The 13,391-nt window shown below is 43.5% G+C and overlaps 1 protein-coding gene across 1 annotated transcript in view; it reads right to left on the minus strand.

Annotated features, from left to right (window-relative positions):
* espn (espin) overlaps positions 1 to 13,391 on the minus strand; it is a 166,103-nt gene that overhangs the window by 58,693 nt on the left and 94,019 nt on the right. Inside the window, exon 9 of the mRNA XM_078557879.1 lies at positions 2,435 to 2,630. Coding sequence (XP_078414005.1) covers positions 2,435 to 2,630 — 196 coding nt within the window. The remainder of the gene's footprint in view (positions 1 to 2,434; positions 2,631 to 13,391) is intronic.

Consider the following 13,391-nt stretch of genomic DNA (forward strand, 5'->3'; position numbering starts at 1 on the left):
AGGGATTGGCACGAAATGGACCAATTGTTCACCTGGTGAGATTTTACAAATCTTTCATAGTTAGATGCTTAAAATTACAACACAAAAGCATGTTTTGTCCATTATAGGGAAATCAACACTCTACTTTTCATCTGCTGCAGATGCGTCCACATAAGCATTGCATGCACACAAGGGTCAGGAAGCAGTAAATCCATGTCAGTGTTAATCAGCAGAAATGGAAGTGTATAGTGCAGAGCATCACTCTCAGAGAACACATGGCAAAGCTCATCCCACTGTACCAGGCAAGGAAAGGTGGGCATTCCAAAGTGGCATACCACCAGGGTAGACAGTGAACATGAAGCGGGCTATTAATGACATACCCCTCCTATTATAGATAGGACAACATTTCTGATACTCTTCCATTGTGTATGGCTACACATTCTATTATAACAGTGTCTGGCATTTTATACCCATGTTAAATTACCAGAGATGAGAAATTACAGAACAACAGAGGCTTTATTTTCCAAAGTGCTTGCAACATACTCTGTCAGTAGAATGACACTATTAAGGCAGCTCCCACTACACCATAAGGATTTCAGCCTGCCATGCAATAACGTAATTGGAAAACAATAAGAAAATCATTTTTCTTGTGGTTGTAATTGCAAACACTCACAATAGTTCACCAATACCCACTATGGTAATGCTAGGACACAGAAAAGAGGCATCACATAAATGGAACATTTGTAAATAAAACAAGGTCAAGAAAGAAGAACAACCGAATATGCCTTCATGGGCCTAAACAAAATGGCCGCATGGGCCTATATAAAATGGCCACATCAGACACACAAATTACTTCATTGGCTCAATATTCGTGAAGGACTTTTACTCTTGGTTTATTGCTGGCTAGGTTTTTCTTTACATGAAATCATAACAGTACATATTATTTATTGCAAGAATCTAATAGCAAACCATCGCAATTAGTCTGAGGAACTTTGGAAAAACAATTATTTTCAGTGGATTTTCTACTTTGACAATCTGCCTCCTCAGCATGTTCCTCTGGTGTGTTTGCTGCTGTGTTCACTTGCCTCAATGAATCTGGCTTAATTTTTTCACTTTCGTGATAACAGGACAACTTTTTGTTTGGTAGCGGGAAGAGAATAGATGGAGGAAACATTTATGTAAAGCTTTCCTTTGAATCATAGATTCAGCTTTCGTGAATTTGCCAATCAGCCATTGTTAAGAGATGTCAGATAAGCCCTTGTGTATTCATACCATAAATCAATAGCATGCCATTCTAAAAAAGATATTCAATACGCAAAGGGAAATATTTATTTTCCTAATACAGGGATATATCAATGGACAATAGTGACTCATTAACAAATGAAAAGGCCAAGATGAGTTTCTGTTTACTTGTTTAATGCAGCTTGACAATACTGTTCTCAACATGTTTCACAGTACCCCATTTTCACCTAATGCTGACTCCACCAGATCTACACAGTCATTTGTGCAGTGAAGTAATTTTCAGACATCATATCCACGGCATACAGCTCCACCAGCAGCCTGCACCTACTGTAAAATGGGGGCCGCAATGTTGTAGCACTAACTCCACTATCCCATGCAACACTAGCGAGACTTCATAGTGGGAACCTCGTCTCTCAAAATTACCCCTTGCATTAACGGTAAAGGCCAATGTGTCTGTTATCAGTGTTGTCACATTAATAAAATGACCAGAATTGAAGAAGGCCGCGGAGCCTTAGTTTAGTTTGATGTCAAGCCACCTCAATCCTGAACTCAGGTTTTAACTCAGAAACATACAGGGATAGTTTCAATGCTATAGCTATAGCTTTGAATGTCTCCAGATCAATTCTTTCACATCCTGTGAAAGGATAAAACAAAAAGATCCAACCAGTCAATGTATTGGTTAAACTGGGTTTTGGTCATTTTAAGAAGGGAAAAGTTAAACAATGACAAAATGTTCCTTATTATGGAATTACACAGAATTTACAGCACAGAAACAGGCCATTTGGCCCAACTGGTCTATGTCAGTGTTTATGTTCCATACGATTCTCCTTCATCTAATACAATCTGCATTTCCATCTGTTCCTCTCTCCCTCGTGTACCTATCCAACTTCTCCTTAAAGACATTCATACTACATATCGCAACTACTCCATTTGGTAGCAGGTTTCACATTCTAACCACTCTCTAAGAAAACAAGCGTCTCCTGAATTCTTTATGATCCCTAGTTTTGGACTCCTGCGCAAGTGGGAATGTCTTCATTATGTCCACCTGATCGAATCCTCCCACAGTTTTAAAGACCTCTATTAGACTGCCCACGCCCCCACCGACCTCCCTCAGCCATTTCTTTCCTAGAGAAAGGAGCCCCCAACTCTTTCACATAATCTATCCAAAGTGGTAATAAGACTTCGGCAAAGCAAAATAAGCATGGATACTTACTTCCCCCAGATGATGAAGGCCTGCGCTGATGGTTGCTGGGCTGCGGGGTCTCTGTTGGCAATGGAGGGGGTGGAGGTGGAGGGACTGGCCCGCTTTCAGGGAGTGGGGGAGGGGGTGGAGGAGCAGGTATTTCATTGGTTGTTTGGTTTTCTGGAACGCTTCCATTCCTCAGCACCTCCTGAGGTACAAAAGAACCCTATTGAAAATAATTAACAAACGGTGATTAAAAATACTGCAGGTCACAATTACCATGTGTAACACAATTCTAAGCTGCTTCTTTTTCAATTGTCATGGAGGATTCCAAATTCCAGGGTTTGATGCACTGATACAAAGCAGTAATTCTGACTTTTAATCTCCCATAGTAAGGTATAAGTGCAGTAGCATAGCGGCTACCTTACCTGACAAGTAATCAATGAATGTCAGGTCAAATTCCATCAAGGTTGGAGAAACTGAATTTTTAAGTAATCTGTAAATAAATAATTGTAGCCCAGTATGTTGGTTTGTCAGTCCCATCCACTCCATCAAGGAAAATAAAATAAAAATTCAGTGTAAGTGACCATGAAGGTGTCAGACTGTCGTAAAGATCCAACTGGTTCAATAATGTTCTTCAGGAAAGGAAACCTGCCAATCTCACCTTGTTTGCCCTCTATGTGACTCTGCTCCCACATCCATGTAGATGACCCTTAATTGTCCTCTGTAGAGGCAAAGCCAGTCTATCAGTTGTATCAAACCACTGGTCATATGGGCTGCTGTGGTTCAAGAAGATGACCAACCAATAGCATCTCAAGGCCAACTAGAGACCGGCAATAAGTGCCTTCAATGCCAGTGAGACTCATAACAGATATTAAAAATGGTCAAAACCAAGAGTACCAATAACCACCAGACAAAAGGAGATTTCTGTCCCACTGCAAATGGCATTCAACTGACTGTGTTACAATAACTTTAATTCCCACATTTCTATCATTAAAATATAACCTGTATTTTTAAAATATACCAGTATTCATTTAAATAATGTTGTAAGGTGTTGGGGGGTAGTTCGGTAGGTTTTATTAAGATATTCGTAGCCTTAGGTAGTTCAACAGTATATATTTATTAACTACTAGAAACTACATGCATAAATACAGTAAAGGTCCAAGCTAGGATGCAGTTCTAATACTACACTGACTCCTAGGTGTGGCTCATATGTTCTCTTAGCTCACTGTGTGAGCGGTACTGCATTCAGTCCCATGTTTAACCCTTAACGTGCCAGATCCTTATACTACACCTACCCAAAAGTTTTTATCCAACATATTTACAAGTTATCCCAGTTTACTCCATGAATTACATCATTATTACTACCCCATCTCCCCCCTTCAAGTCTGAGTTCATAGTTTCAGGCAGTCAGGAGACCTTATAACCTTTCCATATTTTATTTTCATTACTATCGGAGGAGTGGTAGGCTCTGTTGCTGCAGGTAAGCTTAGTTGAATTGGAGGCTGTTCTGGCATTTAGGTATCTTTCCATCCTTGCTTTCCATTCTTTGGCATTGAATCTCTCTTCGTCGATTCCCCAATTGTCGTGATAGATGGCAGTTGGCTTATCCTGCTCTTTACAGGGTGGACGAACCCTGGGCTTGTCTCTACAGTGTTTTTCCCTCCTCTTCCTTCATGTAGCTCGGTGTGATGCACACTGGGGTGGAAGATGGCTCTTCCTATTGTGAGGGTGTGACTTGGTATTAAGCTCACATCTGCGTTTGGCTGTGTGGTGTGCTGTTGTCAATGGGCGGCTGCTACTCAGCCCTAGCATTGTTTGTGGCACTGTCATGCTGGCTGGGGATTGCAGAGTCTGCTCTGTGGTCTTAGGGTTTATCTCTCCAACTGCCGTTGGAGCCGGAGGTTGGGGCTCTTCTCGTTGCTGGTTCCTCTCTTGATTGTCATCTACTCGAGGTGCCGTGGTAACCCTCTGAGTGGTTGGCTGGTCTGACCAATGAGGGGCTTCTGGCGCCCATAACGAAAGTGAACAAACCTGCTCTGCAAAGAGAGAAGGCAATCGAGGCTGAAGTCCCAGGCGAGAGAATCTTTCTAGTTGGAGCTCTCAGGAACTTGCACTTCTGTATAATTTACCACAGTGGTTGTAAATGTTGAGGATATTCAGGGCTACATAGGCATCTCTGCTCAAAAGAGAAGACGACTGGTTATGAATGACGTACATCAACTCGATGGTTTTGCTGTTGTACCTTAGCAGTTCCAGAATCATGCCTGTGACGGAAGTCAGATTCCTCCGGGCCCATAAAGTGGTGGGTCTATTGTCCGTAGCCAGAGGTCTCTCAGCCACAGTTCCTTGTATGATAGGACTATAACACTAGCTCTTGTGTCCAATTTAAAGTTTGTGAGATGGCTATTAACCAGGATGTCATTCTAGAATGAGAATCCAGGATCTTTGACCTCACCCAAGAAGCATGGTGGTGTGTCCTCTTGGTGTGCGGTCTTGATCTTGTGAATCCTCTTAGGGTCTTCTGTGTGTTTCGATGTTTTGGCTTTGCACAGCTTTCCGAAGTGTCCCATTCAATTACATTGAAAGCATTGGGCTGAATTTGCTGGACATTAATCACGCCTGTGGGGTGCTTTGCTCCACAGTACTGGATGGTCACTCTACTGGTCGGTTAGGGTATTGCTCCTCTTAGCCTGGAATGTCCCTGTTTCTGTGCTGTTTCACTAACTGGACAATGGGGTCTACTTTGTACCACGGTTTGCTTTCTCCCCCTAATATGGATCTCTGTTGCAAACAGATTTCAGGTTGCCTGACAATTTGGACGGCTTCTCAAGGGTTAGATCTTCTCTTCCTTTGCTTGAAGCATGTCTGAGAGTGCATTGCCCACCACTCCTAAAACTATTCTATCCCTGATTAGCTCAGATTTCAGGTCTCCGTAATCACAGCCTTCAGCCATTCTGTACAGATCATTAATGAAGGAGTTGACAGGTTCTCTTGGCTGCTGGACACATTTATTAAATTTAGCCCGTTCTAGGATTTTGTTGCTTCTGAGGTTAAAATAAGCATCGAATGATTTTAAAACTCCATGAAATTTTGCAGATGATTCGTTAATTCTTTGTCTAGTTATTATATCGTCAGCTATTGGGCCTACCGAATAAAGCAGCGTGTTAACTTGTTCAGCTTCTATCCCTTTATCCAAACCTGAAGCAATCATGTAGCTAAGGAATTTCTTTCTCCAGAGTCTCCAGTTTTGTGACTGATCTGGGTCTTGGATAAGTCCAAATTGATTCGGAAGAATTGATTTTTGATCCATGGTTAAAATTTTTAAAATGCAGGTTCAACTTTAAAAGGTTTCCAAAAGTACAAGATGGCACCACCATACGCTTCTTCACAAAGGGTTTTCCCATGCTTGCTGATTTTGGTGGGCTCCCACAGTACTGGCGTTCGTGATGTCAGGGTTTAAATTTTTTTAACAATGGCTGCCTGGACTGACTGGTTAGAACCTTCCCCATTTTAGCGCAATGTTCTCAGGTCCTGGAAGTGTTGAATCCTGGCTTTTGCTGGCTTTTTAAAGCTGCCTACTCAGTTGTGATTAATTTTTAATTAATTGTTCTTTTGTTTGGAACGAGCTTGGCTGCCATGTGTTCAGCCGTCGACTCAGGAATCGGATTTTTGGGAATGTGATTTAAATGGCAGTTTCTAACCACTGCAGTATCTAACCCTTTTCAGAACTTGTGTTGTCCAGGAACGTAACATTTTTAGCTCACCCTTGCTAGGTCTGCTGACTCTGCACACTCTGGGTGTTGAAGCTGGACTTTCATGAGATTTAAAGGAGTCTTCTGTGCAGTGAGGAATTTTGTTTCAGCCTTCAGCTTCCAAGCCTTTCTTTGGAGCTTTTCTCTGGCAATTTCCTTCTGTGCCTTCACTTCTTGAGCTTTTCTTCAGCTCAGAATGCTTCTTTGATTTTTCCTTCAGTTTTCCAGGATTTTAATTTTCTTCTGCAGTTTATGTTGAGGTTTTGAGCTGTGCCCTTCGCTGCCACCATGTTGTGTGTACGGTAGGTCTTATGAAGGTATTTGTAGTCTTAGGTAGTTCAACAATAAGCATTTATTAACACTAGAAACGATATACATAGGTGGAGTAAAAGTCGAGACCAGGAGCTGTCTCCATGATTGCTTCTACACACGGCTCTGTCCAACACTACATTGGCTCCTAGGTGTGGGTCATGTGTTCTCTTACAGCATCGTGTGGGCGGTACTGTACTCAGTCCCCAAATTAACCCTTTATGTGCTAGACCCTTATACTACAAAAAAGGCTAGCAAATTCTCTTTTTTAAACTCTTTCTGCACAGAGTGAGCACTTTGCAACCCCTCCAATCATTTCTCCTCATGGACAGGAAGTACCACTGGCCAATTGGCCTATGATGTTCTTCCAACATAGGAGTACTATAAATGTTGGCCAGGTCAGAACTACCCTCACTGAGTAATGCCCGGGGATTCGTTACGTCTGCCCACTCAGGCTTCAGGTTAACATCTGATCTGAAAAGCAACCAACTAGCAGGTAGGGTTGCCAACTCTCCAGGATTGGCCTGGAGTTGAAGATCAATCTCCAGGGCATTGCTGGGTACAATCCTGGAGAAAAAGCATCAGTACATTAATAAAAAAAAAAATTTTTCTGTCACTTTCTTTCAACATTTCTCTTCACCAGATATAAAAATATTGAAAATGGGGCGAAAAAAAGGCTGTTTTGCTGACAGTCAAGCATCATCCAATTGGGTAATGAGTCTTTTTTTGCTTTCCAATTGGCGTAGGGTGTGTTGGCCGACTAATGGCTGAAGTGTGGGGGAAACTCGTGATGAAGCCTCCAGGAATACATGTAAAATCACAGTTGGCAACCCTAGTTGCAGATGTAATTCAACTTGTAAAGGTTGAATCATGTGCCTTTAATATTGAAATTTTACAGAAATGCACGAAAGAGAAACCTAACTGGATCCCAGATGGACACTTTTCCTGTCAGAAACAATGGGTCATACCTTCCAAGGAGTGGCAATCGCCATCAGGTTGCCACTCCACTGTTATTTTCTTACCCAACACCGAAGCTCCGCATTTCTGGCTCGCTCTTCCGAACTGGGCCTCTTCAGAAATGCAGTGCGTACCTGTTCTCGGAGTCCTTCTTTGTAATGCTGGGTCATAGCAACATAATATCATAGGGAATAGGAACATGGGTAGGCCTTTCGGCCCCTTGAGCCCGTCCAACCAGATCCTAGCTGACCTTTTACCTCACGCCATTTTCCCTCACTATCCCCATATCCTTTGCTATCTTTAATACCTCGAGGGAAGATAAGCCTTTTTACGGCACTAGCTGTCATATTTCGGTAAGTCTTCATTCACTAACACAGTGAAAAGCTTTATGACATTTAAATAGGTTCCCAATGTGTTAGTGAATGAGTGTGTGAGGTAAGTGGGTAGGGAGGCAGGGAGGCAAGGTGACAGGGCTGTAGGGTGAGCAGGGTGCCAGCTGCGTAGGGCACCAGCTGGGTCAAGTGGCAGAGTGGGTAGGGAGGTAGGGCAAGTAGGGTGGTTGGTGGCAGGGTGGGTAGCGTAGTAGCTGGTAGGTGGCAGGGTACGTAGGGTGGCAGGGTGGGTAGAATGGTAAAAGCAAAATACTGCGGATGCTGAAAATCTGAAATGAAAGCAGAAAATGCTGGAAAAACTCAGCAGGTCTGGCAGCAACTGTGGAGAGTGAAACAGAGTTGACGTTTTGAGTCCCTATGAGTCGGAGAGTCAAGGGGAGCCAGAGGGTCGGGGGGGGAGTCTGAGGGTCGGGGGAGAGTTAAGGGACAGGGTTGGAGTCAGCAGATTAAGTGGGGAGTCAGGTGGGTCAGGTAGGAACCGGAGGGTCAGGGGAGGTAGTTGGAGGGAGTCAGAAAGCTGGGGAGGGGTGGAGGGTCATTGAGGAATCAGGGGAGTGTGTATAGGTACCCAGGAGTTCGACATGTCTTTTTCAGTCTGACATTTCTTAGGTAACTATCCAGGTAAATGAGTCAGAAATGTCCAAAGTCTCTGACTCTGACTCAGAGTTGGAGACTTTTTTGAAGGGTCCCAGGGAGCAGGGGAATTGTCCACCGGAAACTGAAACTTCCTGGGCAATTCCTACATGGTTCTTGTGTTGGGATTTCAGTGAGGTCCCGTAGCGCATCTTCTGGGGCACATCCAGTCTCTGACCATCTGGAGGCTGGAAGATCTGGGTCATTACTCTCAACACCATAATCACTTTTGTTCTAAATAATTATGTAAATATTAACATTTCAACTTTCATCCAGTAATCCTTTTCTAAATCCCATCAATCACAAAAATAACTGCATGGTTTATTATGAATAAATTACATTGATGTAAGATTTAATTATTTTAAACTGCAGAAGATATATTAAAATTACTGTTTGTTAGCCTAAATGGTTACTTTTTGCACAACAATGTTGAATCTTTTTGCGTTGTTAAGTGAGAGCTGGTAGACGTGTGTGCACTGGTGGATTAATAAACAAGGAAGGCTGTAGCCATTGGTTAGGTGTTGCTAACTACAAAATAAACAGTCAAAGGGTGTCAGGTGGTAGGGTGGTGAGGTTGGATCAGGTCGGGACATGGGGAATCGGGGTCAGGGGGTAGGAGGAGGGTCTGGGGAGAATCAGAGAGTCGACGGGGAGTCAGTCGGGGGTCGAGGGGAGTCAGAGGGTCGGGGGGGTCAGAGGGTCAGGGGGGAGTCGGAGAGTCGGGTGGGAATCGGAGGGTCAGGGGAGGTCGGGTGTGACCTACAACCTGCTCTCTAAATGTGGGACTAACCTTGAATCAGAATTATTTGTTATTTGTAAGCACTATATGGAGCAAAGGTGATTGAGGTGAGAGTTGAGAGTGGTATATAAGATTAAGGTTTAGATAAATTGGAAAAAAAGAACAGCTGCTCCCATTAACTGGTCGTACAAGAACTAGGGGACACAGATTTACGGTTTTGGTCAAGAGACACAAGGGGTCTGAGAAAGAACATTCTTACGCAGCGAATGGTAATGATCTGGGACTCTCTGCTTACAAGGGCGGAAGCAGAGACAATGAACAACTTCAAAAGGAAATTGGATGGGCGCTTGAGGGAAATAAGCCTGCAGGGCTATGGGGATAGGATGGGACTGACTGGATTGCTCAACAGAGAGCCAGCATGGACTTGATGTGCTGAATGGCCTCCTTCTGTGCCAGAATGACTCTATTCTTCTTGCTCTTTCAAACAAGCAGGTACATTTTACCCTGTGTAAAGTTTATGCAAATTCCTTAAACTAATCTGGCATTCTAAATCAGTTTAGTGAGCGAGTTAAATTGACACACAGAAGAAAAGCAGGGAGTTATCCCTGATACAAAAACAGAAAATGCTGGAAAAACTCAGCAGGTCTGGCAGCATCTGTAGAGAGAGAAACAGAGTTAGCGTTTCGAGTCTGTATGACCCTTCTTATCCGTGGTATCCTGAGGAATATTTATCCCTCAACTAACATTATCTGGTCATTGTAACACTGCTGCTTGTTGAAGATGCTGTGTGCATATTGCTTGCCATTGCAATACTGACTACACTGCTAAAGTACTACATTGGTTGTAAAGCACCTTGGAACATCCTGTGGTTGTGAAAGGCGCTTTATAAATGCAAGTCTTTTGTTTTCTTTTCCCAATATTTGCATGGCATTCTACATAGGAAAGTTCAAGAGCTACTGGGTTATGAATAGGAGTGGCTATTCATGGAAGTCTTTAGAAATATCTCAAAATCAGAAAATGCTGGAAAAACTCAGCAGGTCTAACAGCATCTGTGGAGAGAAAGACAGAGTAAATGTTTCGGGTCCATATGACTCTTCTTCAGAGCTAAAGAGAAGTAAAAATGTGATGAAATTTATACTGTTTAAGGGGGGGGGTGGAGCAAGTGAAGCTGGATAGAAGGCCAACGACAGGTGGAGGCTAAGGAAAGATTGCCAGAGATGTCATAGACAAAAGGACAAAGGGGTGTTAATGGTAGTGATACTGGCTAAAGGAGGTGCTGATGGTGGCATTACGGTCAGAAAGCAGAATGTGGTAATAGCAGGACAAGGGTAAGCACTCTGGAAAGAACAACATGAACAAGTGACGGATGGCCCTTGTGGGGGTGGGGTGGGGGGAGGGGATGGCAGCGGGAAAAAAGATCGAAAATAGGATAAAAGGTGGGGATAAAATAATGAATGAAAATGAAAATAAATAAAAATAAAAATAAGTGGATTAAAAAAAAATGTATATTGAAAAAAGGGGTTAAAAAGGGGGTAAAGGTGGAGGAGAGAGTTCATGGTCCGAACTTGTTGAACTCAAAGTTAAGTCCGGAAGGCTGTAAAGTGCCTAGTTGGAAGATGAGGTGCTGTTCCTCCAGTTTGTGTTGAGCTTCACTGGAACATTGCAGCAGGCCAAGGACGGACATGTGGGCATGAGAGCAGGGTGGAGTGTTGAAATGGCAAGAGACAGGGAGGTCTGGGTCATGCTTGCGGACAGACCGAAGGTGTTCTGCAAAGCAGTCACTCAGTCTGCATTTGGTCTCTCCAATGTAGAGGAGACCACATTGTGAGCAGCGAATGCAGTAGACTAAATTGAAGGAGGCGCAAGTGAAATGCTGCTTCACCTGAAAGGAGTGTTTGAGCCCTTGGACGGTGAGGAGGGAGGAGGTAAAGGGGCAGGTGTTGCACCTTCTGCGGTCGCATGGGAAGGTGCAGTGAGAGGGGGATGAGGTGTTGGGCGTGATGGAGGAGTGGACCAGGGTGTCCTGGAGGGAACGGTACCCACAGAATGCCGCCAGGGGGGGTGAAGGGAAGATGTGTTTGGTGGTGGCATCATGCTGGAGTTGGCGGAAATGGCGGAGGATGATCCTTTGAATGCGGAGGCTGGTGGGGTGAAAAGCGAGGACAAGGGGGATCCTATCATGGTTCTGGGAGGGGGAGGAAGGTGTGAGGGCAGAGGCACGGGAGATGGGTCACCTTGGGAGAAATGTCACCTTGCCTACCCAACCACTAAACTGTGCTGCAGAGAAGAGAAAGGTGAAACCCTTGGTGATTTTGCTTCCCTGTTATTAGCTGGTCATCCATCAGTTACTGAGTGTAGCTGACTGACAACTTATTGAGAGTTTTTTTAAAAGAAGGACTTGCATTAATATAATATGTATCATGATCTCAGGCCCTCCCAAAGCGTTTGACAACCAATGAAGCATTTTTGAAGTGTAGTCACGATCATAACGTTGGAAATGTGGCAGCAAAAGGTTACAGAAAATGTATTAAGACAGTACGTAATAATGAGCATGTAGCTTTATACCAGTGAAATCTGACTTCTTTTAACTGTTAAGAATGTGTCCATGAATGCCCTCCTTCCATTTAATATAGCAATGCACAATATCCTGGCAGACTTGGAGACACGCTGAAGGTTACTTACCCAAATTGGAAGCAGTGGCACTCTCATGTGAGAGAGCAAGGCAAAAGGTGATGAAAATGTGGAGAGGGGTTTTGGCAGGAATGAGATAGGGTGAGGGTAGAATGGTGCGGAGGGAGAGGAGAATGATCTTGGCAGTGGATAGGCTATGGGATTTGAATCTCAGCTCTGGTTAAGGCAGTACATCATGGCTGGGGGCAACTGTGGTGGCGGGGGCAGGGGTGGGTTCGGTGGGCAGCTGGAAAGCAGTCGCTGCTGTAACCACAGGGGCAGTGGAGACGGTGACATCAGGTAGCTCCTCCCACTTGGTGAGAGGGGACGAGGGAAATGGAAGGAATATGAAGATGCATTTGTCAGAGAGAAAATGAACCGTGAGTTGTCTTTGCTTTTCAGGAAGTCCTGGGACAGTAATAGGATTTGATAGGAAGTGCAGCAATGCTCCAGCCAAATCTGGTGACAGACTAAATCTCCATTTACCTCATCTGGTCTTTGCACCCTTTCACCCGGGTTGCTTAGTTTAAAAAAGTGTCCTGTCTTTCCTAGCTACGCTTCACAAAATCATAGAATGATACAGCGCAGAAGGAGGCCATTCGGCCCATCATAGTATGCTGGTGCCAGTTTCATAACGTAATTCATTGCTACTAAATTAATGATATTCCAATAGATACATAATGTGTTATTACAGAAGGAGGTAAAGCCTGCAAAATAGCAGACAGAGTTTCACACAAACATGTTCATGTACTTGTTACTAATATTGCACAAGGTGATTTCAGTCAGGTTGTGAATTGCATTACTTTGCTCTTGTGTTTAATTCCAGCCACAGATTGGCACAGTGCAAAATCCAGGCAGCTGTTGTTTTCTTCACAATGTAGGCTGTAAATGAAGTTGTATTTTTTTTGTGAATAGAAAAATAAATTTCAACCTTAATTTGGCATTGTGCAGAACTTGAAAATCAGTGAATCCATTGGAGAAAGAGAAATTAGTGAAGAGTTACTGTGTACAGAATTTGATCTGGATCAGGGTTTACCCGGTTCTGAAAAGTTAACACTGCTTCTCTCTCCATAAATGCTGCTTGACCTGTTGAGTGTTTCCAGCATTTTCTGTCTGCATTTCAGGTTTTGAAGTATTATGGCAGTCAATCAAACACTAAGATAAAAGCAAAATACTGCGGATGCTGGAAATCTGAAACAAAAACAAAAATAGCTGGAAAAACTCAGCAGGTCTGACAGCATCTGTGAAGAGGAATACAGTTAACGTTTCGAGTCCGTATGGCTTTTCATCAGTTCTGAAGAGTCATACAGACTCAAAACGTTAACTGTGTTCCTCTCCGCAGATGCTGTCAGACCTGCTGGGTTTTTCCAGCTATTTTTGTTTTTGTTGCAGTATTATGCTTTTGTTTACTAGTCTGACTCAGAGGTTACCTACAATCGTTTCTGGATCAGGGGTTCTTGGTAGATAAAGATATCAAGGGATATGGGAATCGTGCAAGAAAATGGTGTTGAGGTAGACGATCAGCCACAGTC

Source organism: Cetorhinus maximus, chromosome 15 (genome assembly GCF_964194155.1).
Source record: "Cetorhinus maximus chromosome 15, sCetMax3.hap1.1, whole genome shotgun sequence".
Taxonomy (NCBI): Eukaryota; Metazoa; Chordata; class Chondrichthyes; order Lamniformes; family Cetorhinidae; genus Cetorhinus; species Cetorhinus maximus.